At 56.0% G+C, this 27,541-nt stretch overlaps 1 protein-coding gene across 4 annotated transcripts; it reads right to left on the reverse strand.

The window, feature by feature from the left end:
• Positions 1-2,102: 2,102 nt before the first annotated feature.
• LRSAM1 (leucine rich repeat and sterile alpha motif containing 1) lies at positions 2,103-27,277 on the reverse strand. 4 transcript variants are annotated; one of them, XM_074556139.1, is made up of 25 exons: positions 27,142-27,277; positions 23,914-24,084; positions 22,096-22,152; positions 20,645-20,689; positions 20,105-20,182; positions 19,460-19,528; positions 18,822-18,906; positions 17,546-17,667; positions 15,815-15,905; positions 14,845-14,975; positions 14,246-14,275; positions 13,544-13,666; positions 13,319-13,458; positions 12,752-12,796; positions 11,713-11,783; positions 10,861-10,960; positions 10,113-10,200; positions 9,444-9,518; positions 7,989-8,069; positions 5,993-6,088; positions 5,402-5,500; positions 4,285-4,416; positions 3,822-3,903; positions 3,519-3,658; positions 2,103-3,004 (listed from the first exon to the last, which is right to left on the reverse strand). In XM_074556139.1, exons 2-25 carry the CDS (start codon positions 23,983-23,985, stop codon positions 2,879-2,881), a joined length of 2,178 nt encoding a protein of 725 aa, XP_074412240.1. In that variant the 5' UTR covers positions 23,986-24,084; positions 27,142-27,277; the 3' UTR covers positions 2,103-2,878. The 4 variants fall into 4 exon arrangements, with proteins under 4 accessions (XP_074412240.1, XP_074412242.1, XP_074412241.1 ...); XM_074556141.1 differs by lacking the exon at positions 7,989-8,069; XM_074556140.1 differs by lacking the exon at positions 27,142-27,277 and having other exon boundaries at positions 20,105-20,184; positions 20,646-20,689; positions 23,914-24,079.
• Between the last annotated feature and the right edge of the window lie 264 nt (positions 27,278-27,541).

The following is a 27,541-nucleotide window of genomic DNA, read 5'->3' on the forward strand; positions in this document are numbered from 1 at the left end:
CAGGCAGGTGCTGAGTGCGGGCTGTGACCGCGGCCCGAGCAGTCCCTGACGCATCACCGGCTCCATCCACCGGGCTGGGAGACCCGCTCCGCCGTGCGGACCTACTTGAGGAAGACGAGCAGGAAGAAGGTGGAGACGATGAGCACGAGGATGCCGGCGGCGAAGCCGAGGCGCAGGTTCTCCATGGAGGCCAGCGGGGGCTGCGTGTCCAGCAGCAGCCCCCGGCCCAGCAGCCCCAGCACGAAGGCGTGAGGGGCCTCGGAGCCGCGGCGGAGGCCGCAGGGGGACACCGAGCTGCTTACGGCGAACACAGGGGCGTGGGACGAGCACAGCGCGGCCACCGAGAGCGACGAGCCCTGGCCGGGCTCCGGGGGGGCACCGCCGCTCTCCGGCTGCCGCTCTCCCGGCTCCGCTGTGGCGGCCGGGGCCGGCTCGGGCAGCAGCGTCACCATCCTGCAGAAGGGGCAGCTGACGAAGGCCACGCTGGCGGCGCGGCACACGAGCCTGCGGAGGCAGCGCTGGCACAGCGAGTGGCGGCACGGCAGCTGCTGCGGGCCCCCCCCGGCACCCCAGTACGCCTCGTAGCAGATGCCGCACTCCCGGCCGGGCTCGGGCCCCGCTGCCATCGCGCTCCGCGGGCCCGGCCCGGCCCCGCCGCTTTTGAAGGCGGGGGGCGGCGATGGCCGAGCCCGGGGAGGGCTGAGGGGCCGGGGCCACTGCCCCCCACTGAACTTCAGCCTGGCCCCAGGGTGCTCGGCGGGCGCTGGAGCGGCACCGGGAGCTGGGAACGCTCCTCCTCCACCGCAGAGCTGCTGCCCCTAAACACCTGCTGCTCTTTCCTTTTCCCGTTCCAAATCCATTATGTTATTACCACCTCCCAAGCACGGATGCTATCGCTGTTAATGAACTTCAGGACCAGCTGAGCCCTGGGGGCAGCAGCTCTAGCACCCATTCCCCACCGGCCCTGGGGTCTGTTTGTCACCCGGTGCAGGAGGAGGCCCCGGCCACCGGCACCGCCACCTCGGGCCTACAGGAATGGACGGGGCTGCAACCCCCGACTGCCCGGCACTGCTGGGGCTGGCTGAGGCAGAAGGGAGCTTTTTAAATTATTATTTTACTTTTCCCCGCAGTCTCAGAAAGTGCCCGGAGTGCTGGGTATTGCTCCAGCTGTTCTGTCTGCCCCGTGGCTGAGCGGGGCTGTCCCTGCACTGGGGCCGTGCTGGCCCTCGGGAAGCGCTGGCTCCTCTTCATTGTCCCCGAGCGGACCTTGAGCTCCTGTCACTCCCCGCCACCCCCGGCACGGCCCGGCGGCCACCGGGAGGGATGGAGGGAGCAGAGGGGACTGAGGGGGCGGCGGGATGGAGGGGGTGCTGCAGCCTCGCTGCTGCCGGCCGGCTGTCGGGGCAGCCCTCGGGGCTCTCCTCCCTCTCCGGCCGGAGCCGTGGGGTCCCCGTGTGGTCGCTGAGTGCCCCTGGGGAGAGGGCGCAGGGGGGGCTCCTTGCGGGGTTGGATCCTCTCTCCCTGCCCCTCCCTCAGGCCAGGGCTTGTGTCTCCCTCCTCCTCCCCGACCCCAGGGAATGCCGAGGGAGGGGGAGCCTGGAGGGGCGAGGGTGCTCCATGACCCTCCCTGCCCTCATTGGGCACCTCCTCCATCCCAGCCCCAGCCGCTCCTGGTGCAGCCCTTGCCCCTCCCCAAGGACCTGCCTGCTCTGATGGGCAGCAGCAGCAAAACGTGCAAACAGAGGCTGGAAAAACAGCCCCAGGGTGTTCCCAAGGCACCGGCCCTGGTGCTGTGGCACGTCCCCAGGACACTGGTGGCACTGGGCACCTCCACGAGGCCACACACGTGTCCCACAGGGATGTTCTGCATGGGCAGCTCATGTGAGGCGAGCCAAGCGCAGGGTCCAAGGTCTCCCCTGTCTGGACATCCCTGGGGCAGCTCCACGATGAGCAACCCCCTGGGAGGAGGCCCAGAGGCTCAAATTCTTCTCTGACAAGAAGACGAGAAGGAGGAGGTGACACTGGGACAGCCGGGCATGGGGTGGTGGCCCCGTCCCTGCTCCAGCCACCCCCCCTGCAGAAGGAAAGAGTGAGCAAACACCCCCAGCAGAAACCAGCTGCGTTTAATGGCTGCTCCTGGGGAAGGCTGTGGTGGGACAAGGCTCGTGGCAGCATTTTTATATTTCAGGGTCAAGAGCCGAGGGCAGACAGGAATTGTTACTGATCACTGGCAATGGAGCAGTGCCCACCCCCCAGTGCAGAGGCACCGTGGTCCTGAGCTGGGCACAGCCCCAGCCCTGCCCCAGCCCTGGCCAGTGGCAGCAGCACTTTCTGCCCACCTGGTTTGTGGATGAGGGCCCCCCACGGGCTCCCTTGGCCAGGGCAGGTCCCTCCAGTCCCGGGGGTGTTGCAGGAACTCCCGGCTCTGCCTGCCTGAGGCTGCAGACCCAGGCAGCTCCCGTGGGGCTCCAGAGCCGAAGCCCCAGACCTTTGGCAGGACAGAGGTGCACGGCAGTGTGAGCACACCAGGAACAGCATGTCCTGACCGAATGATCCCACGGGAAACCCCCCCCTCCTCCGTGCAGCACTGCTGGAAGCACTCCCCGTGTCCCTGCGAGCCCCCGGGGCCTTTCTGACAGCAAACACCCCTGCCAGAGAGGAGGAGCCGCAGCTGCGCCCGGTTTGTCACCCAGGCACGGGGACGCGGGGCGGGCAGCAGGAAGGGATTCCCTGCAGGAGCCCCGGGGAGCTGCGAGGGGGATGCGGGGGCTCCCAGCGTGGGGAGGGCTCAGGGAGGGCAGTGCCGGCCGTGGGCTGTTCCAGGGACAGGAGCGGCAGCGGGAACAGCCCGGAGCGGGGCCGGGGCCCCCGGGCCGGCCTAGGCGCTGTGGAAGATGCGGACGCGCTGCGCGATGTCCTGGCGGCACAGCGGGCACGAGAGCAGCCGCTCGCAGCAGCCCTGGCAGCAGCAGACGTGGCCACAGGGCAGGAAAATCATCTGGGGCTGGGGGAGAGACACAGAGGGGACACGGAGAGTGCTGCTGGCCCTGAGCACCGCTCCCGGCACGGGGGGCAGAGCCCCACACCCCGATCTCCGTCCCCGCTGGGTGTGCGGGGCAGGGCTGCGCCCAGCAGGACACGATGGGACACGGGGCAGGACGCGATGGGACACGGGGCAGGACACCACAGGACACAGGGTAGGATGCAATGGGACACGGGGCAGGACACAGTGGGATACGGGGCGGGACACGGCGGGGCTGAGCAGAGCAGAGCAGCCCCGTGAGCGCTGCCCAGGCCCGGCGGGGGAGCTCAGCGAGCTCCTGCCCAAGCCCGCACGGAGCCCTGCCCTGTCCGTCCCTGCCCGTCTCTCCCCCATCCCCGCTGCGGTGCCCAGCCCGGCCGTGCCCGGATCTGGCGGGATGAGCCCCGGGCATGCCAGGGCCGGGCAGAGCTGGAGCAGCGCTGGATCCCGCCCTCCCTCGGCGCCCCGCTCCATCCCGGGCGGTGCCGGCTCTCACCTCCCGCTCCATGCACACAACGCACTCCGACTGCCGCTCGTCCCCCGGCAGCGCTGGGGCCGTGGGGGCCGGGGGCTCCTCCAGGGGAGCGCTGGGCTCGGGGCCCGCCGGGGCCTCGCTCTCCTCTGCCCTCCGCAGCTCTGCAAGCACAGCCAGCTCAGTGCCCTGAGCGCTGCCATCGCCCCCCGCAGCCCTCCTGCCCTCCTCACACACCCACAGCGGTGTCCGACCCACAGAGCTCCCTGCTCCGGGCTCAGGGACCTGCTGGGAGGGTAAAATGTGGCAAAAAACAACTGGGGGTACCTGGGATGGTCGTGGCCACAGCCAGGATCTCCCGAGCCCGCCTGAGGATGGCATGCTGCAGCCCAGCCTCTGTCACACCGAGCTGTGGGGAGAGAGGAGGGTGATGGCCCCAAAGGGACAGACAGCAGGCTGATGTCCCCAAGGGGACACCGAAAACTCCTGGGCATTACTGGCAAGACATGGCCATGCCAAGGAAAGCCCCCTCTGCCAGGCACCAGGAATTCCCTGGTGCTATTTCTACTACAGAGCACCTGGAGGATGGTGGAAGAGGGAGCCAGGCTGCAGCTCACCCTGCAGGTCTCTGGGAGAGCCGCTGCCCACAGCGACAGGCAGAGCAGCACAGGCACCTGTCCCTGTGGGGAGGTGACACAGCAGAGCAGCAGCCAGGCACAGCTGGACTCTGAGCAGGGACAGGGACAATGCCAGCTGCTGCTGTCCCACACTGTGGCTCTCTGTCTCGTACCTTCTCCAGGTCACTGGCACTCATACTGCCCAGCGTGTCCAGGGATATTCGGTGGTGAGCGAAGATGGGCACGTACTGCTCAGCAGAGAGCTCCAGCAGCAGGGCCACCAGCTGCTGCTCCAAACCCTTCTCCTGCAAAACAAGGAATGAGCTCCCAGATGTGCCCCTGGGGCCAGGCAGCAGCAGGGCTGGGGCTGTGCTCATCCCTGGCCTGCCCTGCTCCAGCTCTGCTGCATCCCAAACACAGCAAAGCCTGGAAGCCCAACAGTTGGAGCAGCTCTGACCCCAGGTGTTTTATGGGCACAGCTCAAACTGTTGAGGTCTGGGAATCACAGAATATCCTGAGCTGGAGGGACCCACAGGATCCCCCTGCCCAGCCCCCCCAGCCTGGGCACCCCTGGCAGCGCTGCCCAAAGGCTCCCGGAGCTCTGGCAGCCTCGGGGCCGTGCCCATTCCCTGGGCAGCCTGGGCAGTGCCAGCACCCTCTGGGGGCAGAGCCTTGCCCTGAGCTCCAGCCTGAGCTGCCCTGGCCCAGCCCCAGCCGTGCCCTGGCTCCTGTCCCTGGCCCAGAGCAGAGATGGGAGCTCTGCCCTCACACATGGAACACCACCCTTGGCAATCCATGTCTGCAGCAGCCCCTGCTTTCCCAGCTCAGGCCAATCTGCAGCACAGGCTGAGCTCAGATCAGCTCCTTGTGCCCACCCTGAGGGGCCCTGACCTGCACAAAGCCCAGGCTCAGGCCATGAGGGGCAGGAATGGGCAGGAGTTGCTGCACTCAGTCGTGTTTGAAGGGGAATTTGGGGAGCCAAGCAGAGCCCTTTGGGTGCTCAGCTGGAACAAGAAGCCCTGCCTGGAAGGTACTCAAGAGTTTTCTGTTCCTGACCAGCAGTCTGGGGCTGGGACAGCAGCTCCTGCTGGGAACAGCTGAGGTGTTGGCACCACAGGGACCTGGGCAGCTCCATCCCCTCCCCAGGCAGGAATGAGGGAGCTCAGAGCACCATGGGCAGCACTGGATCTGTGTGGGGGTCTGTGACCTGCTCCCAGCCTCAGCCCAGGGGCTCCTTGCTCCCCCCAGAGCAAAGCAGAGCCACAGTGGCAGCAGGAACAGCAGCAGCACCTGGAGCTTCAGGGACAGGGGCTTCTGGTTCAGCAGGCGCTGGTACTGGATCAGCCAATAGTTCTCCTGCTTGGTTTCACTCTTTGCCTCCATTTCCAGCTGAAAAACAAACTCAATTCATTCAGCACCCAAGGGAACACGGCCAGGGGGGTGCAGGGATGGGTGTGAGGAGGGAAGCCCAGCCTGGGCACTGCAGGGCCCAGCCAGAGCCCTGTGATGGGGTCAGACAGGATTTCTGCCTCCTGCAGGCTGGCCCCACTTGGACCCCACACGGGGCTGTGCATCTCCCTGCCCCCAGCCCTGTGGCCTGAGCTCCTGAGGCTCAGACCACAACTCCCATCCCTTGTGCTCATCCTGCTGCCCCCTCCCTTCCCAGCAGGGTCCCTGGGGGTGATGATGGTGCCCACGCTGTCCCAGGCAGTGCTGCTGTGCCCCCCAGGTTCATGTTACAACTCCCTGGGTTAAACTGGCTTCTGGACCTGGACACAGCCCTGCTCTGCTCCCCTTCACTCCCACACTGAGCCATGGGCTCTCCCTGCAGCCAACCCAAATCCTTCCTCACCCACAGCTCTGCATGAGGGCCTTCATTACCAGGATTTGCTGCAGTTCCTCCTCCCTTTGCTTCTTCTCCTTGAGCAGCTGCTGCAGGAGGGAGCCGAGTGCCCGGCGCTGCTCCGTGACCGCCTCCTGCAAGGGGAGAGCTCTGGCAGCCCCAGCCCCACATTGCAGCCCCAGCCCCACACTGCAGCCCCAGCCCCACACTGCTGTCCCCACTGCTCCCAGCAAAGCCCCTGCCAGCCCCACAGCAGCCCCTGTGGCTGTGCAATCCCTGTGCCCCACAGCTCAGATCCTCTCCAGCTGAAGCTGCTCCCTCAGCCCTGCACTGCTCTGTCAGCCCCAGCCCACCCTGGCTGCAGCTGCTCCTCCTCACTGCATCAGGAGCTCAGCCAAAGGTATCCATGGTACCCCTCCTTAGAATCATGGAATCCCAGCCTGGTTTGGGTTGGAAGGGACCTTAAAGCCCATCCAGTGGCACCCCTGCCATGGCAGGGACACCTCCCACTGTCCCAGGTTGCTCCAAGCCCTGTCCAGCTGAGAAAAGACCACCTGAAAGCAGGTCTGGAGTCCTGCAGGTAACCAGGACAGTGAGGTCCCCTTGCCTTTGGGATGCTTCCTCCCCCTGGGGTCTCACCCCAAGCACACCAGGGCAAGGCCAGGCACCCCTGCAGCCACTCCCTGGCAGTGGAGAGGTAAGTGGCTCAGGAATGTCCCATCATGGCCCCTGTGCAGCTTCAGTCCCACCTCACCCATCTCTGAGCAGTGGCCATCAGCCACAAGGACACAGGGACAAGGATTCTGTTACACCCTGAACTTTGGGGAAACCTTCATTGATCACAGAATCCCAAACTAGTTTGGTTGGAAGGGACCTTAAAACCCAGCTCACCCCATCCCCTACCACTGTCCCAGGGGGCTGCAAGGCCTGTCCAGCCTGGGATCAGCACAGGAACAAGGCTCCTGGATAACACAGGAGCAGCTGCCCCTCCCAGGCCAGCCCCACCTCCAGGGAGGGACAGGGACAAGAGATGACAGGAGGAGCTGCTCCAGCCCAGCAGGGACCCTGTGGGGGGCACAGCACCAAGGGCAGGGGGATCAGGCAGACCCAGGTGTTCAGGGCTCGTTGCTCAGCTCCATGCAGAGCTCTGCTCCCTGCACTGCCCTGCAGCTCCTGTGCTCACACCTGGGCTGCCCTGCAGGAACTCTGGGTGGTGCCTCCAACAGCACAGAGGGACGCAGAGGAGCTGAGTGAGTCCAGGCAGCACAACCCAAACCTGGCACCTGGAGGATCCAGGACAGGCACTGCTGCCTGGAGCCAGCACTTCCCACTGCTCTGTCACTGATTGTGACCTGACCTGGCTCATGGCACACAGAAGAAAAGAACTGATGCAAATCATCACAAAACAAAATTTAAAGCCAAGCTGCTGAAGCTAAACCTGCCATACCTCAATGTGTGACTGCTGATGATGCCAAAACCAAAACACAACACAGTGCAAGAGGACATGCAATGCACAGCAGGCAGGTGGTTTTGGGATAGCCAACAACTGGATTGCAAAATCCTTCCCCACCCAGCACACCTGGAACTGCCCATCCCTATCAGGGCTCCTCTGGGTCTCTGCTGAGAATGCCTGGGGGTGTTTGGGAGCAGCAGTGATGTCCCACACTGCCAGGACACACAGGGGTTGGTGTCCCACACCCCCAGGACACACAGGGGTTGGTGTCACACATTGCCAGGACACACAGGGGCTGGTGTCCCACACCCCCAGGACACACAGGGGTTGGTGTCACACACCCCAGGACACACAGGGGTTGGTGTCCCACACCCCAGGACACACAGGGGTTGGTGTCCCACACCCCCAGGACACACAGGGGTTGGTGTCCCACACCCCCAGGACACACAGGGGTTGGTGTCCTGTGCAGAAGAACCTCCTGACTGAGCATAAACCCATCTGGAAAGTGCCAGGAGCAAGGGAAGCAGGTGGAGCAATCCCAGAGCAGGGAGGGTGGGGGGCAGCCCCAGAGCCCCACGTACCTGCAGGGTCTCTGTGTCCAGTTCTTGCCTCTTTACCTCCAGCTGTGTCAGCTGCAATAACTCTGTTTCTATTAATTTAATCTAAACAGAAGATGAAACATTTTTTACTGACATTTAAAATGACTTTGATTTCTGCTCTTTTTAAGTGAGGTCTGACTGGCAAGGGCAGCACTGCAGATCACCCAGAGGTGCTGCTTGTGCCCTTTGGTGATGTGTGTGCTGAGGGTGCCTCTTCTTTTACCTGAGGAGCTGTGTCCCCCCACTCCAGCTGTCTCTCTACTCTGAACACTTCTGCTCGGGTCTGGAGCTCACACTGCAATCAGTTTGTGCACCCAAACCTTTGGCAGCCACCCTGGAATGCAGAGCCAAGGCCCTCCCAGCTCAGACTCCTGGGACAGTTCTCTGCTTTCCAGGTGCTCCAGCAATCCCAGAACAACAGCTGCTCTTTCAGGTGGGACAACTGAGACACAGAGAGGTGAAGGTCCAGGGTCCCACAGTAAAGCCCAAGATGAAGGTCCAAGGTCCCACAGCAAAGCCAAGATGAGAGCCCAGCTCACCCCTCTGCCAGGCCACCAACTGTCCCCAGGCCATGCTGCTCCTGCTGACCCCAGGGCTCTGCCCCTGCAGCACAGGGTGGGAGGGGTCCCAAGGGTGAAAGGTCCAGCCTTGGCATTAAGGAACAAACCCCCTTTGTCCACAGAGCAAGAGGGAGCAAAATGCAGGGCCCTTATGGTGAAGGCAGGCAATGATGGGAGCTGTCAGACAGGGCACAGGCTTCCAGCAGAGTTTGGTCACTGGGGCACTCAAAATATCCAAGTTCTCAAGTTTATCCACCAAATCCTGAACTGAGACTTTTCTTCTGTGTCAAATCAGGAGAGGGAAGATTCTGGAGCACTGTGTTAGAAACCAGCAACCCTCCTTCCTGCATCCACCACTGCTGCCTTCCCACCATCCTGCATCATCACCTGCCACTTTTCCATCATCCTGCATCATCCACCCCTACTTTCTCCACCAGCTCTTGCTCTTCCCCCACCAACATCACTGCACCTCCTGTGGAATGGAGTGCAGAAAGGCATGGAGCTGAGAATGGGAAAGAAAAGGTGAACTGATGGCTCATGGTGCAGCTCTGATGTGCTGGATGGAGATGCAGTGGGCTCATGTGGAAGCAGCAGCCCTGCCAAGAACACAGCCTGAAGGAAATCTGAGGTGCAACTGCAGGTCAACCCCAGAGCAGTGCAGGTGACTGAAGGAGTGGCAATGCCACCACCTCCAGAATCCAAAACCTGCTTTGACACTGCCTCCCTCAGAGCTGGAGTGTAACCATCACTGTCCAGAGCTCTCCATGTCCTCAGGCCCTGCTCTGTGCTCACAGCACTTTGTGCTTCCTCCCAGACTCTCAGCAAACAGCAGCATGAGCTGAGGGGCTGGTTGCTCTTTCCTCTGCTGCTGACTCACCTGGTTCCTGATCTGCCTGTGCATAAGATCCTTCTTCACCTGGAGAGCTTCAAAGGCAGTTTTCTGCATCTCAACCTGAGGGACAGGCAAAACCCTGCTTAGTGAGGTGGCTGGTGCAGGGCTCAGAAGCTGCTGCCTGGCAGAGACTCAGGTACAAGTCCCTGAGTGCTGCTTGCTCTGAGCAACAATGTCCTGAAACACAGCTGAGAGCCCAACAGGTGAAGCCCACCCTGGAGACACACAGAGAAATATTAATGTCATTCAAACATTCATGTGGAATGCTCTGTGTGAGCCCAGCTCTCCTCTTCAGCAGCACTGAGCAGCCAGGCTGTGCTGCAGGGCACAGCTGCCCAGCACTTCTGAGAACAAACTTTGAAAATGCTTGTCCCAAGTTCCCCAGGGAAACCTGAGAACTTCTGTCTCAAAATCCCCTCTTAATCACCATGTCAGCTGTGCTTCTGTCCTTTCTGCAAATTTGCTGGCTAGACAAAAAATAATTTTTATTTCAACCACCCAAGTTAGTTTGTCAGAATAGCAGATATTTTCAAACTTTAGCATGTAGTGTTAAATAAAATCACTTCTGCATGCAGCCCAGCCCCTGCTGCTCCTGTGACCCACTCTGGATCCTGCTCTCCTCCATCCCCATGAGCAGTTTGCTCCTTTGCCTACCTGCTGCAAGATCTCACTGACAGCTTTGCTCTGATCCAGCTGCTGCCAAGCCAGGATCTGCTGGAACTTCTGATCCATCTCAGCCAGGCTGCAAAGAGATGGATGTGCCATGGGGCTAAAGCTGGGGCTGGGACTCAGAGGAAAAGCAGGAGGAGGAATTTCTTACTCAACAGGGGAAGTGGCACTGCACAGCTGAAGGCCACAAATTTAACACCTCCTTCCCTACACCCAAACCAAACCTGCACCACAGGCTCCTGTGGCCCTGCTGAGCAGGTCACAGGCTCACAAGGCTGGTTTTGGTCAGTGCCAGATGTTGCCAGATTAAAATTTCTCATCTTGTTGTAAACAGTGAGCCAGGATGCTCAGCAACACTCACAACACTGATGTACTGCTTATGCTCACACAGCACCCCTGAGGCAGCCTGGGAGGTGAGGGGAGCAGCTCTGGGCCACAATTTGGCACTGAAGTACCTCAGAAAACAGGAATACAACTGGTCTAACTCCATCTTCCATATTTAGCAGAATGCATAAGGCAAAATAAACAGTGCAAAAAAGTGACAGTTCCCCCAAAGTGTGATTAACATGCAAATTGTGGTGGTTAGAAGGTGGTTCATTTAAGGCAGTCTGACAGTTTAATTTGCACTGTCCTGGGCTGTTACAGCTGTCCTGCTGCATTCCAGGAGTTCCTGGTGTACTTATGGGAATGACATTGCTGAAAGAAAGGGATTGCACACAGACACCCCCTGCACCTGGAGCAGGCCTGGCTGACGAGGTCCTGCCGGCGAGACTCGGAGCTCGTTTGGAGGAGTTTGTTCTTGTAGGTCTCAGCCAGCATCTGCTGCATGGCAGCTGGGGACAGAGGGGACAGAGGGGCTGTCAGGGCCTGCCTGGCCTGGGTGTGCAGGGCAGGACTCACCCCCACTGCTGCTGCACTCACTGCAACCAACAGTGGCTCCTTTCTCATTGCTCTTCCCACCTCTCTGATCCCAGAGCACACCCACCCACCTGTGGCTCTTTATTGGGAAAAGAGCTGAGCAAACTCCACTCTGCCTGTGCCTGCACCTCTGCAGTGCTAAGAGAAGCCCAGTCCCTGCTGACCACCCCTGAGATCACAGAATCTGCTGGGAAGTAGGAAGGGACCCACCAAGATCCCCCAGCCCAGCCCCCCCAGCCCCCCCAGCCTGGGCACCCCTGGCAGCGCTGCCCAAAGGCTCCTGGAGCTCTGGCAGCCTCGGGGCCGTGCCCATTCCCTGGGCAGCCTGGGCAGTGCCAGCACCCTCTGGGGGCAGAGCCTTGCCCTGAGCTCCAGCCTGAGCTGCCCTGGCCCAGCCCCAGCCGTGCCCTGGCTCCTGTCCTTGGCCCAGAGCAGAGAGGGGTTGGGCTCTGCCAGTCCTGGGGGCACTTGAGGCTGTTTCCTCTTCTCTTGCCCCTTGTTCCCCAGGAGCAGAGCCTGACCCCCATTTGGATACACCCTTGTTTCATTCAGGGAGTTGAAGAGAATGAGAAAGTCCCCCCAGAGCCTCCTCCAGGCTGAGCCCCCTCAGCTGCTCCTGGTGCCCCAGCCCCTTCACCCCCTCTCCCAAAGCCCTGGCTGGACTCACAGGCCACCTCCCTCCTGCGCAGCTGCTCCGTCTCCTCCTGGGTTATTGCCATCAGCTGTTCCATCCTGATTCTGCCAACAAACAAAATTCAGCCACTCCTGCAAAAAGATCCCTTTTCCTTTACCCACCCAGCTCAGAGCCTCAAGGCTGGGCAGGTTCACCCTGCTCAGGAAAGTTGGGCTTATCAGAGACACCAAAGCTTGGTGATTTTTTGGTGAAGAACCTCTAAATTTTATGGGAGACAACATTTGCTCAAAACCACAGGGACAGTGGCTTTAGACAGGGAAATTTATTTTTCTGAGAGACAGAACATCAACACAACATGCACATGCTCTGCCCAAACAGTGCCAGGCCCTTCCCTGGCTCTCCTTTCTGCTGAGCTGGATGAGCCCAGAGCCCAAGGGAGCAGTGCCACTGCAGGCAGCAGCCTGGCCTCCCTCCCCAGCACCCCTGCCCTTGTTCCAGCACATTCCCCCCACCACTGACCAGGTCAGGAGCTGGTGTGGCTGGGGAACAGCCTGACAAACAACTGGATGATGTTCACCCAGTTTACTGGGCCACAGCACAGCTGGCTGAGGGGAGGGGGCAGCTCACAGGCAGGGCAGAGCTGGGGACAGTCACTTTTGGTGCAGAGTTAGCTCACAGTGTTGGCTCAATGGCAGATTGGCTTCCCACCTGCTCCTCCCAGCCTGAATACATTACTGGAACACCCTCATACCTGCCTTGCTTGCCAGCAGATGGAGGATCTCTGTTAGTCCTTGATATTGGACTAGAGTTTTGTTCCCAAACTCATTATTTAGGCCCATTCAGAGATGAAAAAGAGGTAAAATCACCCTGTGACTGGGTGTGCCAGACTGGGTAGGACCAGGCACTCTGAGTCCAGTGTTCCTGTCTCCAACAGTGACCAGAGCCAGCTGCAGGTATGAGAGGAACCTCCCCTGGCCTAGGGTGGATTCAGACTGTGACTCTGACAGGAAGCTCCCAGCTCTCTTCCCAGCTTCTAACCCCTTTTCCAGACAAGTTTGTTTCAGAGACTCACCTCTCATTCTCCAAGGACTTCAAAATATCTGAACTTCGTTTTTGCCTTAAGAAAAAAAATAAAATATTTTCATCAAGCTGAGTAGAACATCCTGGTCTCCCAGAGGGCAGAATCACAGAGTCACAGAATATCCTGACTTGGAAGGGACCCAAAAGTATCATCCAACTCCAGGCCCTGCACAGGACAACCCCAACAATCCCCCCACGTGCCTGAGAGAAAACAACTTTGCTGTCATGCACAGCAGAGCAGCTTTCAGCAGGCTGGCACCTCCCATCAGCACCAGCTCACACGGACACCCAGCAGACACAGACAGGGGCAACAACACTTCAAATCTGCACTTTCCATGAGGAATTCAAATTTCTTCCATAGCACTGCAAAATCCCAACATCACACATCTGTGAAACAGTTTTTATAAGATACAGATTCCATGTGCTTGAAATGGGTCTTTGGCAGTGCAGGAGCTCAGGCAGCTCCTCCAGACATCGATCCTGACCAGGTCCAAACCACTCAGAGATGAACTGAACTGCCCAAAACAACATGACAAAACAAAATCAGAGTAAGACCCACCTCTGGTTGTCCTCCAGCAGCTTCTGGATGCGGCTGGCAATGCCCTGCTCTGTGTCCTTCAGCTGCTGCAGCAGCTTCAGCCTCTCCTCCTCCAAACAGCGCTGGTGCCTCGACAGCCCCTGCTCCAGCCTCTGCTGCTCCTGCCCAGAGCAGGGAAACCAGGAGCAGGTGCTGGGCTTGGGGAAGGCACTGGGTGCCCTGGAAGGGCCTGCCCAGCACACCCACCTCTCTCACTGTCTGCAGGATCTCATCCTTGTGGCTGTTGAGCTGCTGCACCAGCAGGGCCTGCTCTCGCTGCCCCACGTTCAGGCGCCGCTCAAATTCCAGCTTCTCCTGAGTTTTTCTTTCCTGAGAGGAATCAGAAGAAAGATGAAGGACAGGAATCTCCTTCCCCAGCAAGAACATATCCTGGCAAAAAGGTAGAGCAAGGGACAGGAGTCCTTTGCAGAGAAGGGAAGCTAAATGGCAAACAGGAGGCTTGTCTAGGGGAGGGGAATGTTCTCTCCTTAGGAACCCAAAAAGTGGGAAGCAGAAGTTGCTGCTCCCTTCATAACAATCTCCAAACTCTTCCCTGTCATGGAGCTGAATTCCCTGGGCATTGACTGATACCAAACCAGGCAATATAAACACGGGCAGGAAAGCCCAAAATGCAGGCTGGGTTCAGCTCTCCATGGCACAGGACCCCCCAGTCTGAAGGAAGCAGCCAGCTCTGAGCAACTCGAGCAAAAATCACTGGGGAGCAGCAAGGCAGGAGCTTCTGGCTGTTTCAAAGTGAGCCATGCACAGGGGAAGAGACAGAGACCAGGCAAACAAAAAGAACAAACTAAAAGTGCAATTCCCAGGTGAGGGGAATGAGAAGCAAAATAAAAAGATGGAAAACAAAAACCAGATGCTGCAGAAAAAGCAGTTATAGGAGTTGATCCTTACCTTCCTCTTCTCATAATCCAAGAATTTGTTCTGAAAAATAAGCAATATCAGCAGACATTTATTCCCAGAAGTACTTTTGTGTAGATATTATTATTCCACAGTACAGTCTCCCCATACTGAGTGAAGACATCAACCAAAGGCACAGCAACACAAGCCCCAGGTCCAGTCCCTCAGGCTTCTCCAGAGGCACAGGCAGTGACTCTGCACTTGCCAAAGAGCACAGGAATCACCACAATTATTGGCCCAGCCTCCCCTTTCCCAGGCAGGGCTGAACATGTCTAGCACTTGGCTGGGAAGCCCAAGGTTCTGCAGTTTGCTGTCCCCCCAAAAACACACTGCACACTCCATGTCCCCCTGTCACCCCTGGCTCCATCACTGCTTTCTGCGATGGGGACAGCTCTTTGGGATGTGTCCTCAGGAGTAAGTGTGGTGACACCAGCCCAGCTGAGGAAGGATGAGCCACCCTTGCTACTCCCTCAATCCCAAAAGACACAGCTCATGGAGGGCAAGGTGATGAGGGATGATGAGCCAAGTGCTGTGAGATGCTTTGAGGGAGCACACAGACAAATCCCAAACTCTCTGGGGCAGGGGAGCCTCACCTGCCACTCACTCTCCTCCTCCAGGTACTTCTGCACCGTCCTGTCCACCCCATCCACGGAAGTTCCTCCTCCGTCGCTCTCCGGCGTGGGGAGCAGGTGCTGGGAGGGAGGGGAGTATGCAATTCCACACTCTGCAAGGCACCAGACACAAAATAACAACATCTGAGGCTCAAAGACCTCCTTGGCACCGTGGCTGTGAGCTGGCTGCTGTGTGGGGCTGCTTCCAGCTGTGCCCACACACCAGGGAGTGCCTGGCAGGGCTCCTCCAGCTGGGGCTCATTTTGCATTTAATGATGGCAAAAGGATGATGGAGCTCTGGGGGGAGGTGGGGCTACTCCATCCCCACAAGCACAAGGATCTGCTCAGACAGAAACACACCCTGCACACAGGTGCAGCTTGGTGACTTCTGCAGGGCTGCAGATGTTGCCCAGACCAAAATAAGTTCTGACTGGGAATATCTCAATGGCTGGCAAGGCATTTCCCCTGCATAAAACCTCCACCAAAACTCCCTGTCTGTATTAAACACAGTGGCTGCAAACTCCCAGAATATTATCTGTGAGTTTGAGTTCTCCATCTGTTTTCACCATTCTCCAAACAACCTGCAGGGCCCAGATCCTTCCTCAGAGAAAATGAGGGCACCTTGAGTGACTCCTGAGTGTCTCTCCTTGTCCCAAGGCAGTGACAGCTGACAATGGCCAATCCTCCCACAGGAGAAAACCCAAATAACCACGGGAGGTGCACTGACCTCTTATGGCTACTGGGACAGCCTGGCCCAGCCACTGTGATTGTTATCAAACCACTCTGCATGCCAGGGCTCAGGGAAGGACTCAGGGCAGGACTCCTGTGGTGCTGTTTGCCAACACAGTACCCAGGTGTTCAGGGCATCACCAACCACCCCAAGCAGAGCCCACACCATGTCTGTCCTCCAGAAATGCCATCTCTGGGCACAGCCCAGCTGCTCCTGCCTTACCTGTGCACAGGAACTGCTGGATGGCCTCTGTGCCTGCACTGCAGATCTCAGGGGGTGGGTAGGTCATGGCAGAGGCATCCAGGGTCAGAGTCTCCAAAACAGAACACACAGAGCTCCAGGTTATTCTGAGTCCAGCTGCAGTTTTCCTTGCAGCTCCCCAAAATCTTACTTCATGTTACCCTAAATCCTAATATAAATGTGAGGCTGTATTGAATCCTGTGGCAGTACCAGTCTCTGGTTTTTCTGGGTCTGGATTGAAGGCACTTGAGACAGGAATTCATGTTGGGACTCAGGTGTTTATTATTTCTTACCAGTGAAACAGTCTCACTACTGTAAGTTCTGCAGCTTTTCATTAGAAGGCACAAAATGGCCAACAGTATCTTGTTACAAGGTCTTTTAAGACTAAACTATCCAATTAAGAACTGACATCTGGATTATTTTCCCTTTTAACCCAATCACTGATCCCACAGAGCTGCAATGCAGACTTTCCTGCTCAATTACAAAATGCCACCCAAACCCATGGAGAAGGAGGAATAAGAAGTAAGAAGGAGAAACCCAGGATGACACCCTGTGCCCTCCATCTTGCTCCCATCCACAACATACTAAAATCCCAAAACCTAAATTTCTCACCAAGTGACACACCTACACTGCTCTCTATAATCTATTCACACTTTTGTGGGTTCCAGTCTATCTTGAAGCCCAGGAAACTTTCTCCATGAATGAGGGTCAAGGTCAGTGCTCCCCTGGGGGTCAGGGCACCCCAGAGCAGACAGAGGAATATTCTCAGTGCCCTGGCTTTGCACAGAATCCCTGCTGGGTGTCTGGCACCTTTCAGAGGTGACTCCACTGCCCCTTATTTGGAAGTTTCTGAGCTGGCCATCCACTGAACATTCCCCTCATTCAAGCACTGGCATTTCATTCAGGTACCAGAGGTCAGAGCACTTCTCAGCTCAGACAATCCCTATCCATGCCAGGAGCTCAGCATGGAAATGGGGTGATTACCAGGGCATGGAGAGGAATCCCATAAAGAAAGAGGGGAGGAGCCATTTGTTTTGTCCTAGTGTGGCCACCAAAGGACCCAATGCTGCCTTGTGTAGAAAATGGCATAGCAGGAAGGCCTAGAAAGGAACCACTTTATCAAGCACAGGGGGCAAAGCTGTACAGATGCCTCAACTCAGGCTGTGCTCATGAGAACTGAAGCAAAATGTTGTGTGAGACAGGAGAGCATTTATTCACACCTTCCTGCTGGTGTCTGAGGCAGCCCTGCTGCCTCACACTTGCACCATTGAGTACTGACAGGTTTGGCAGCCAAAAGGCAACAGATCCATAAAAATCCTGCTGCTTTTCCCATTCTGAATGTGCACTTCAGAGAGCCATAAACACATGAAAGCTGATAACAAGTTGGAGATCTGCCAGGGTGACAGAAGCACGATTTGTGCTCTTAAAGACAGCCCTGGCAAGTAAAATCCAGGGGTTCACTCTCTGGGGATCGCTTTTGTCATGATTAAGTGACAAAATTATCAGAACTAAATGACAAAATTATCAGATTAAATAGTAAAAATGATCAGAAAAGACCAGAGCAGGTACATGGAAGTCATTGTGGACAGTGTGAACAGCCTGTTACAACTCCCTGCAATGCATGCTGCCCAGACCCTAAACATTCCCCTCGTGGGCTGGATTTACTCGCAGCTGAGGGAGGCAGGGTGGGAAGGGCCGGCCCCAGGGCGGTACCTGCAGGCTGCGGGCGTGGGCCAGCCCCCGGGGCAGCTCCTGCAGCTCGTTCCCGCTGACATCCAGAGCCCGCAGGCTCCGCAGGCCGCTCACGCTCCCGGGCAGCGCCCTCAGCTGGTTCCCTGCAGGGACAGACAGGCAGATAAACCATGGAACCACAGGATTCACAGAATCACAGAATCACTGGGTTGGAAGAGACCTTCAAGATCATCGAGTCCAACCCAGCCCCAACCCCTCAGCTCAGCCCTGGCACCCAGTGCCACATCCAGGCTTTGTTAAACACACCCAGGGATGGGGACTCCACCGCCTCCCTGGGCAGCCATTCCACAACTTTATCACCTTTCTGTAAAACACTTTTCCCTGATATCCAACCTGAATTTCCCTTGAGGCTGTGTGCTCTGGCTGTGTCAGTGCTGCTGCAGACAGAGCCCAGCCCCAGCTGAGCACAGGCCCCTTTCAGGAGCTGTGCAGTGATGGGGGCAGCCCTGAGTCTCCTTTTCCAGCCTTCCAGAACCAGAGGCCAAGCTCATCTGTTCCAGCACCAATCCATAACCACACACATGGGGCTGTGCCAGGTCACACAGGGACCTAAAGGATGGCACTGCCCACCAAGGGCAATTTGGGCTCCAGATCTCCTCCTCAGCTGAGCTCACTGCTGCAGGCTGGATCTGTGCTCTTTATAAGGAGAATATTTGTAACATGGGATGTTCTTCCCTTGGTCTAAGCCCCAGGGATGGGAGGAAGGGGACTGAGTGTGAGATTGCACACCCCAGGTGCTGCAGACAGACAGACACACAGACAGACAGACAGGCAATGATCTGAGCTGCCCTTCCAAGATCCTCACCCTCCACTGCCTTCCCTGTTTCAGCAACAGCTCCACATAACTAAATCTCCTTTTTCTCCCAGAGTTATGGCACTGCATAGTTGGAGAATGTCCAGGAGTCTGGAAAAGAGGTGTGACCTTTGTGCTTGTGCCAACCTGTGGGGACACACAGGAGCCAGCTCTGGGGCTTGGGGGACCCAAATGTAATCCAGTTTATCAGGCTGAGTGCTCTGCTTGCTTTACTGGAGTGCTTTACTTGCTTTACTGACACATTTTCTGCTTAGATCTTTCTCCTGCCTTGCCAACTATTTGAATTCAAATCCTTGTGCTTCTTCTCAGCACTCAGAGTGTAAACCATCTGGTGTTTGTCTTGATTGAAAGGAATAATTGCTAATGCAGCTCACCATGACCAGATAATAAATGTGCTTTGTCCAGAGCAACCCCATTCCATACCTTTCACATTGAGGACCTGGAGCTGTGCAAGGTCTCCTATAGATTGTGGAAGGCTTTTTAAAAGATTCCTTTCAACGTTTAGGACCTAAGGTATTAACAGAAAAAATAATAAAAATATTCATCCAAGTCGCATGTCTTCTACACATCTGTGCTGCTGGGACTATCAGACAACTTGAAATTGGTTGTAGATAGCACTTTCAGGGTTAAAAAAATGTATTTTCCATATAAATAAATATGGATATCCCATGGATAAGTGTGGATATCCCATGGATAAAGGGCATGCCAGAGAAACTCTGCTCACCACCACCATCTGCTGCTGGATGCAGATGCAGGAACTGGGAATTGGAGTGTCCAGGGCAGCCCTCCCCAACTGCAGCTCTCAGCTAAAGCTGCCCCTGAGCAGAGAGACCCTGAGTGTGCCCTCAGACACTGCTCTGGGTTCTCAACATAACCACCCCAGGGAGAACAGCAAAACCTGAATGTCTGGGGAGATCAGCAGGACTCTGCTTGCTCAGAGCATCTGCCTGGCCATGGGAGCCACCTGGGCTGCACCAAGCTGGAGAACACAACCAAGCCTGGCTTCTCCTGCTCCTTTCTCCTTTTTTCCATGCCCTGTACAGACACCTCAAACCTTTTACCTGAAGGGCTGTCAGCTGACCAATATCAGCAGGAAGTGATGCCAGCTGGTTGTCATGCAGATCCAGAACCTGGAAAAGCAGATGATGTCACCAAACAGGGTTGGGAACAAAAGTCATGAATTATCTCACAATGAAAATTACTTTGCTTCCAATGGGGACTTTGAAAAGCAGCTCCAGTTTTGCAGGGGACATGGACACTTAATTCTTGGAGGTTTTTGGAAATTCAGGCATCAGTAACAAACAAGGGACAAGGGAGAGCAGTGACACTGAGGGAGCTGTTGCACAGAACTGGAGGAGCCAACTGGATAAATCATCCCCTTGGAACCAAGCTGGCAGCAGGAATTTCTGCAGGATCAATGAGCTGAACTGCTCCCACAGCAGTGCAGGGGGAGGGTGGGACAAGACCTGGAGCCCTCCCTCCCTCCTGAGGGGGAAACTGTGGGATTCTGAATGGGATAAATGAGGTGTGGGACTGATGGTGATGTGCCACAAAGCCCTCAGTGAGTGCTGCCAGCCTGGAGCTGAACCCAGAAAAGGCAGGAGTCAGCCTGGTACTGATCCCTGAGCCAGCCAGAGGGATTTACTTGGGCTGCTGTGCTTTAGTGCAGCTCAAATGAAGGAAAACAGGAAAAGAATCACAATTACCTTCACAGTTATGAGACTCAGGAGGCTGCAGGACTTTGGAACTAAGGATGTCAGATTATTGGTATGAATAATCAGCACCTGGGGAGGAAAAACCTCCTTGTCATATAAACATGGGACACCAGAAGAAGCAATTTTGTGGGGATTGAACTGGGGAGGCTGCACAAGAACTCAGTATCTTATTCAGTATCATATAAAACACTGCAGTAGGAAATGGATTGTCAGAGAAGTCAAACATTTCACATGAGATCTAAACCAGAGCCCAGTTCCTCACATGAGAAATACCCTTAGATGGGCTAAGACAGGAACAACCACCTGCTCTTTCCTGGCAGAAATTAACCATAAAAAACACAGAAAGGATTGATCTGACTCAAAATGCTCTCTATTGTAGTATCACACAGGTGGACAAATCCCTGACAAGAAAATTCCTTCTGGACCACCCTAAAACAACCACACACAGTCATATCAAACATGACAACAACAGTTAAGCATATTAAAAGAATTATTTAATCATTATTTAATAATTTCTGATTTAAACATTACCTTTTTTTGCAAGACCTTGCAAGTTGCAAAGGCCCCATAAGGAACCTAAAAACAATAAACAAATAGTCATGTCAGACTTCTCTTTTAAGCAGCTCTACATTGTCCACCTGTAAGGTGTGAACAGTTTGACTGGAAATAAAAGTGATGCTTAAAATCATTGCCCTGTGATTTGGGCCCAGTATTTCCCAGGGAGTTTCCATTTAAGCAGCTCCCAGTGGCTCTCCAAGACACAACAGTGGCACAGAACAGGCTCAGGCAGGAGTTCAAGCCTTGTGTGATTTAATATTCATTGTGCAGATGAGTCAGGCACAGGTTCAGCTTTCTCATCACAGAAATGCATTCTGTGCTTTGGCAGCCTCACAACCAGCCTGCAGTGTGCTGAGAGAGAGAGGGGAGCACCTGGCAGGGCAGGGTGACCCTGGTGTGCCAGGAGAGGGACAGCAGACCAAGGAGGTGCCAGCTCAGCCCTGCCAGGCACAGCTGGGCACTGGGACCTTCCCTGCAGCACAGAAGCAGCAGCAGCCAGACCCCTGTCCATGGTTAATTGTAAAACCAAAGTGATGTCTCACTCATTTTATTGAAACAACAATGAAAATGAGCAGCAAGACAGTTTTACCAGCTTAGCTGTGGCCCTGAGTGGGGCTGGCTGGGTGGATCCTCTGTCTGCCACACCCAGGCTGTCCCACACAGAGCTGCTGGTGGCTCCTGAGCTTGGAACAAAACACCCCAAAGTCTCAGCAAAGCCAGTTCACACTGCACAGCAGGCAGCTCTCCTCTCCAGGATGGTGTCACATCTCCACACTTTGCTTGGCAAGGGCATCCTGTATTCAGGATCAACATTTTGGAAGCATGAGACAAGGAATAAAAATGAAAAGTGAGATAGAAATGAGTTTCTGCCTGAGGAAAAGCTGTGTCTGGGTGCCTGGCACTCTGTCACTGCCTGCCCACACACCAGAAGATTGTTTCTCATTTAGTTGATTGCCATAAGAAGCCAAGCTGGGGTGAGACTTCCATCCTTAAATTCTTACCCAGCAGCTTGGAAGCAGGACTGGGATTCTCACTTACACAGGAAAACAACCATGGCTGGCAGACTGTGTAGCTCTAAGATTAGAAATACTCAACCTCTGGCAAACCAATTCCCTCAGGAGCAGCAAATTTAAGCCATGAGGTCCCAAACTAGGGTCAAACAAGGTGGAGGGTATGAGACCACTCTGTCCTTCTAAAGGATTCCCAGGAAATGGTGTTCAACCATGAGACAGGACAGGCAAACTCCCAGCAACCCAAAAAACAGGGAAGAAGCCCCCCAGAACTCAGGAGATAAAGGAAAAGGTGGACCAGCAACAATTTCTGTCTCAAGGCTCACAGGCATGAGAGTAAGTCTGACAGCTGTTTCCAAGAAGCAGACAGAGAATCAGAGCTGTGAGTGAAGGCTGGAAGTGTAGAGGACAAACCTCTGAGAGCTCACATCTGGATATGTCAAGGGTGTCATCAGCACCAGCTTCTTTTGCCTGGGGAGGGAACAAACACATCCAGAGAGTCAGACCATGCACAAATCCAGCACCTCTTGCTGCACCTTGCCCAGAGTTTGTGGCTCCCATCCCTGGCAGTGCCCAAGGCCAGGCTGGGCAGGGCTGGGAGCAGCCTGGGACAGGGAAAGTGTCCCTGCCATGGCAGGGGTGACACTGGATGGACTTTAAGGTCCAATCCAAACCAGTCTGGGATTCTGTGGTTCTGTTCCAAAGTATTTTCCATGTTCAAATCAAGTCCATGCAATGCAGCTGCCAACAGCAATGGACCTTGGCAGACACCACTCACCCATGTCCCCAAAGCCACATCTACACATCCCTGGGTCACTGCCAGGGATGGTGACACCACCACTGTCCTGGGCAGTGTGTTGCAATGTCTGACAAAGCTTTTCAAGTAAAAAAGTCCCAATATCCAACCTGAGCCTGCCCTGGCCCAGCCTGAGCTGTTCCCTCTGCTCCTGTCCCTGTTCCCTGGAGCACAGCCCGACCCCCCCGGCTGTCCCCTCCTGTCAGGAGCTGTGCAGAGCCACAAGGGCCCCCTGAGCCTCCTCTGCTCCAGCCTGAGCCCCTTCCCAGCTCCCTCAGCCCCTCCTGGGGCTCCAGACCCTCCCCAGCTCCCTCAGCCCCTCCTCATCCCTTCCCCAGGAGATTCCCTGGGCCAGAGCACCCTGGTGAAATCCTACTCCAGGAAAACAAGCAGCAACATCCAATGAGTTAATCCTCAAAGTGACAGAAGATCAGAATAATGGGAGGCAAAAGAGAGGCACAAGGCAAGGCAGATGTGATGGGAAGTCACAGGTTCCCTTTAATGAAAAGCAAACTGGGAGATGTGTGAGGGCAAAGGGGCATGGAGGAGAAAGGGGAGCTGGGGTCCCACCTGCAGGCTGGCAGGAGATGGGGTGGGGTGGGGGATACCCCATGGAACCACACAGAGAGGGGTGGAAGGGGCACCAAAGGGATGTGAGGACGGGAGGGCAAAGGCAGAAATTCCCTGAGGTGAACTAGGAAGAAAACCTGCCACCTTAGTGGGATCAGGAACACAATTACTGCTCATGGAACGTGGTTACTGATCATGCAGGGATGCACCAAATCACACAGAGCCAGGATCAGGCAGGGAGAACAGAAATGACCCTGGCAGGCACATCTGGTACCCAAGGACCAGGCACAGAGGACAGAAATGACTCTTGTCACAGACATCTTTTATGAAATATCCTTTCTTTAGGATTTTTCCTCTTGAGAAGCTGGGAGGCCTCAGGAACAAAATGTAAACAATGGTTATCTGCTGCTGTGGAATGCAACAGGTGCATCTGGGATTGGTCTCGTGGTTGTTTCTAATTAATGGCCAATCACAGCCCAGCTGGCTCAGACAGAAAGTCCAAGACAGAGCCTTTGTTACCATTCCTTCCTATTCTATCCTTAGCCAGCCTTCTGATGAAATCCTTTATTTTATTCTTTCAGTATAGTTTTAATATAATATATATAATAAAATAATAAATCAGCCTTCTGAAACATGGAGTCAGATCCTCATCTCTTCCCTCATCCTGAGACCCCTGTGAACACGGTCACAGACCCTGGCAGTGCTGAGCAGGCACAGGGGACAGAAATGACCCTGGCAGTGCTAACCAGGCACATTTAGTACCCAAGAACCAGGCTCAGGACAGAAATGACCCTGGCAGTGCTAACCAGGCACATTTAGTACCCAAGAACCAGGCTCAGGACAGAAATGACCCTGGCAGTGCTTACCAGGCACATTTGGTACTCGAGGCGTTTCCGAGCATCTTCGCTGGGTTTCTTCTTCCTGGAGAACAGAGGCATCTTCAGCCCTGCCCAGGGGCACAGGTGGTCACTGCAGAGAAAGGCTGAGGGATCCTGGGCTCTCTGCTTGCTGGGGAGCCTGGGCTGCACAACTGGGACCTAATCAGTTGGGGGGAAAATAAAAAGAAAATAATTGTGTCAATGAAGGTCTTTGTTTAGTTGGACAGGCAGTTCCAGCACAGGGAAGTACAAACATGAGGGACTCAAGCCCTGCTGTGGTCTGAGAGGGGTTGGTTGTCTGGGTCAGCCCTGGGATAGGCACAGAAAGGTTGCTGAGGGATCAGAGAAATGCAGGGTCTACTCCAGGAATTAAAAATTAAAAAGCTGTATCAAGAAATCAAGTACCAAGGATAAAACCCAAATTATTTAAACACGAAGTCAATTCTGGCACAATAACAAAGAACCGAGAGCAAGGATTCCAGGGAAGAGAAGTTGAGCCTGAGAGAGGAAAGGGGCAGGAAGATGCCAAAAGGGGGAATCAGGAGCGCAGGTGGCTGAGGGAACAGACACCAGGCAGCTCTGGGACAGGCTCTGACCCAGCAGTGGGGTAAAGGAGCTGCTGGCAGAGTTTGAGGCAAAGGCAGAAAGCTGTGGCTGGACAGGGAATGGGGAGAGCAGCTAGGAAGGAGGTGGCACCAGTGGGGATGCTGGAAAAGAGTTGGGGCAATGAAATCAAGGAGAAAAAGGGTTTTATTTTCTATTTATTGTGGCTGCACAGGACCAGGGGGCACAAATGGGCAAAGCACAAAGAGCCTGAGCTGGGGCTGCAGCTGAAAGGGGCTCCCAGAGGGACCTGGCTGGGAGCGAGCCCTGAACAGGGAGAAACACTTTAAACACTTTCAGTGACTTTTTTAACACTTAAAATCCCTAAGCAACTAAAACCCAGCACAGAAGAGGCACTGCTTCACCAGTGGGGCACAGCTCAGGGCTCAGTGGAGTCAGGGCTGCACACAAAGTGCTGCTGCTCTGCCAGCTCTGGGCCTGCCAGCTGCCCCCAAAGGCTCCTGGGGAGCAGCTCCTCACAGCACCCAGCCAGGGAGGTGCCCTGAGCAGGGAGAGCTCTGCCAAAACCTCTGTAAAACCTTTACAGAGAGAGATCCTCGCTGAAAAAGTAAAATAATTCAGTGTAATTTATCCCTCCTCCTTTCCCTGCAGGAACAAGGAGACAGAGACACCCTGAGTCACTGTCCTGCTGTCCCAGCCCTCACTGGGACAGCCATGGGCCACAGCAAACTCATCCCCAGCACTTCTGTGGCTCCTTCCCTTCCATCCCAATTTCTGCCTCTCTAACCAGCTCAGATGACTGAAATGCTGCTCAGAGCCAGCTCCCAGGAGAACTCAGAGCACTGAGCAGGAAGGGAAGCTGGCTGGCAGGGAAATGCAGGGCAGAGCCAAGGGCAACACACCAGAGGCACCAACAAAATGATTCCAAGATGAGAAAGCAGAAGGCAAAGGTGCCTGCAACAGAATATCCTTGAATTGGTGACCATGTTCAACCCTGCTGAGCATTTCTGCGTGTCCCTGTCCCACCTCACCCTTCCCCACTCCAGCCAGACCTCACTGGTCATGGGGACAGTGGGAAATCTTCAGTTTTCACCCAAGAAAATGGATAAAGACATGAGAGGCAGACAGGGAACAGGAAAAGAATCATACTGGGGTCACAAGATGAAGGATCAGAGATTGTTACATGGATTGAGCAGCTCTCAAAAGTGGAAATTTGCTTTAGTGAAGACACATCAAACTCAGCAGCCAGGAGTGAAAAAAGCCCTGGGCATGTGATTTTTAATAAAAATGTGATTTTTATTTATTAAATTACTGAAAGAACTGCCTGGAAGTGCCCAGGCCAGCACCCAACCTGCAGGCAGTGAGCACCCACAGACACCAAACCCTGATCCCTGCAGGCAGTGAGCACCCACAAACACCAAATCCTGATCCCTGTAAGCAGTGAGCACCCACAAACACCAAACCCTGATCCCTGTAAGCAGTGAGCACCCACAAACATCAAATCCTGATCCCTGTAAGCAGTGAGCACCCAGGGACACCAAATCTTGATCCCTGTAAGCAGTGAGCACCCACAGACACCAAACCCTGATCCCTGCAGGCAGTGAGCACCCACAAACACCAAACCCTGATCCCACTGCTCTGCCTGAGGAGCAGCCACATGCTCAGGAAGGGCACAGAATGTTTTCTGGGTGTTTCCCAGTCTGCAGCTGTTGGGGTGTTGACAGCAAAAAAAACCCAAACGTTTCATTTTACTAACAAATGTAATTCGAACACAGCAACGCAGCTCTGGAAGAAACCCGAATTTTCAAAATCTTCTGGACTCCATAAACCCATCTGGGCACTATAGTGAGACAAGGTGAGGGTGTGGAAAGAAGAGATGTTTTATTTAGTCTGGGAAAACACACTCAGGAGCACAGTGAGGCAGCAGTGAGCCAGTGTATGGGTCTGGGTGGCTCCTGGAGATGCTGCTGGTCCTGGGGGACAGAGGTGTCACCAGGCAGGCACAGGCTGCTCTGGCTGTCACAGAGGTGTCACCAGCAGGCACAGGGACAGCGGTGTCACCAGCAGGCACAGGCTGCTCTGGCTGTCTCAGGGTGTCACCAGCAGGCACAGGCTGCTCTGGCTGTCTCAAGGTGTCACCAGGCAGCCCTGGAACAGACCCAGAGGAGGCAGCAGCCGAGCTGCAGCTCTGGAGCTCGCTGTCCTGCATTGTTTGCTCTCTGTGCTGGAGCTGCCAGCCCTGCCGCAGCCTGAGCCTGCCCTGGAACAAATCTCCGCTCGTTTTCACCAGCCCAGCTCTGTCTCTCAGCCCTTCCTTTCCCTCACCATCACTATTCTTCTCTTCTCTCTCTGCGGCTCCCCCTCCCAGGCTCACACATCTTCCAAGCTCCTCGTCTTCTCTACCCTTCCCTCATCCAGAACAGCGCTGTTCCGTGCCCGAGGGCTCAGAGCCTCGGAAGGATGAAGGACTGAGCCGGGATTGTGGCTCGCAGCCCTCGGGCACCGACACCTGAGGAGAGCAGGGCAGTGAACGAGGGCAGCGCCTGCTCCAGAGCCTTCGAGGGGCACCCCCGAGGCGCGGTGCCCGGCGCCGGCCGGCGCAGCCCCAGTGTCCCACAGCAGGTCCCCCCGGCCCGGCCCAGCCCCGCTCACCGCTCGGTGCCGCCATCGCCGCCTCAACGCCGGCTCAGGTGATCAGCGGCACCGCCCACAGCGCTCCGTCCCTCCCAGAGCGCCCCGCCCCGCCCTCAGGCCCTGCCCAGAGCGCCCTGCCCGCAGCGCCCGTGCGCCCCCTGGCGGCCGGAGGACCGCCCCGCCCGGCCGCGGGATCCCGGAGTTTTCCGGGATGGGAACGATCCCCGGGATCACCGAGTGCACCCGGAACTGATCCCCGCCTCGTCCCCAGCGCAGAGCGCTGAGCGCCGCGGCCAGGCCTTCCTTAGACACCTCCACTGGTGTCCTAGGCAGCCCCGGCCAGTGCCTCACCACCCTTCCACACAATCCACGTTTAGCAACAGGGCTCTATCTATCTAATCTATAATCTTTATACTTC

The sequence above is a fragment of the Zonotrichia albicollis genome, chromosome 21 (assembly GCF_047830755.1).
Source record: "Zonotrichia albicollis isolate bZonAlb1 chromosome 21, bZonAlb1.hap1, whole genome shotgun sequence".
NCBI classification, from domain to species: domain Eukaryota; kingdom Metazoa; phylum Chordata; class Aves; order Passeriformes; family Passerellidae; genus Zonotrichia; species Zonotrichia albicollis.

Bases quoted from the DNA above. Each gene is read 5' to 3' on its own strand.
- LRSAM1 (XM_074556139.1), bottom strand. From the start codon at position 23,985: ATGCCTCTGTTCTCCAGGAAGAAGAAACCCAGCGAAGATGCTCGGAAA. The intron at 13,667-14,245 runs GTAAGGATCAAC...GATTCCTCTCAG, and splicing joins TGGATTATGAGAAGAGGAAG to GAAAGAAAAACTCAGGAGAA. The intron at 3,659-3,821 runs GTACCCCCAGTT...CTGTGCTTGCAG, and splicing joins TGTGGCCACGACCATCCCAG to AGCTGCGGAGGGCAGAGGAG.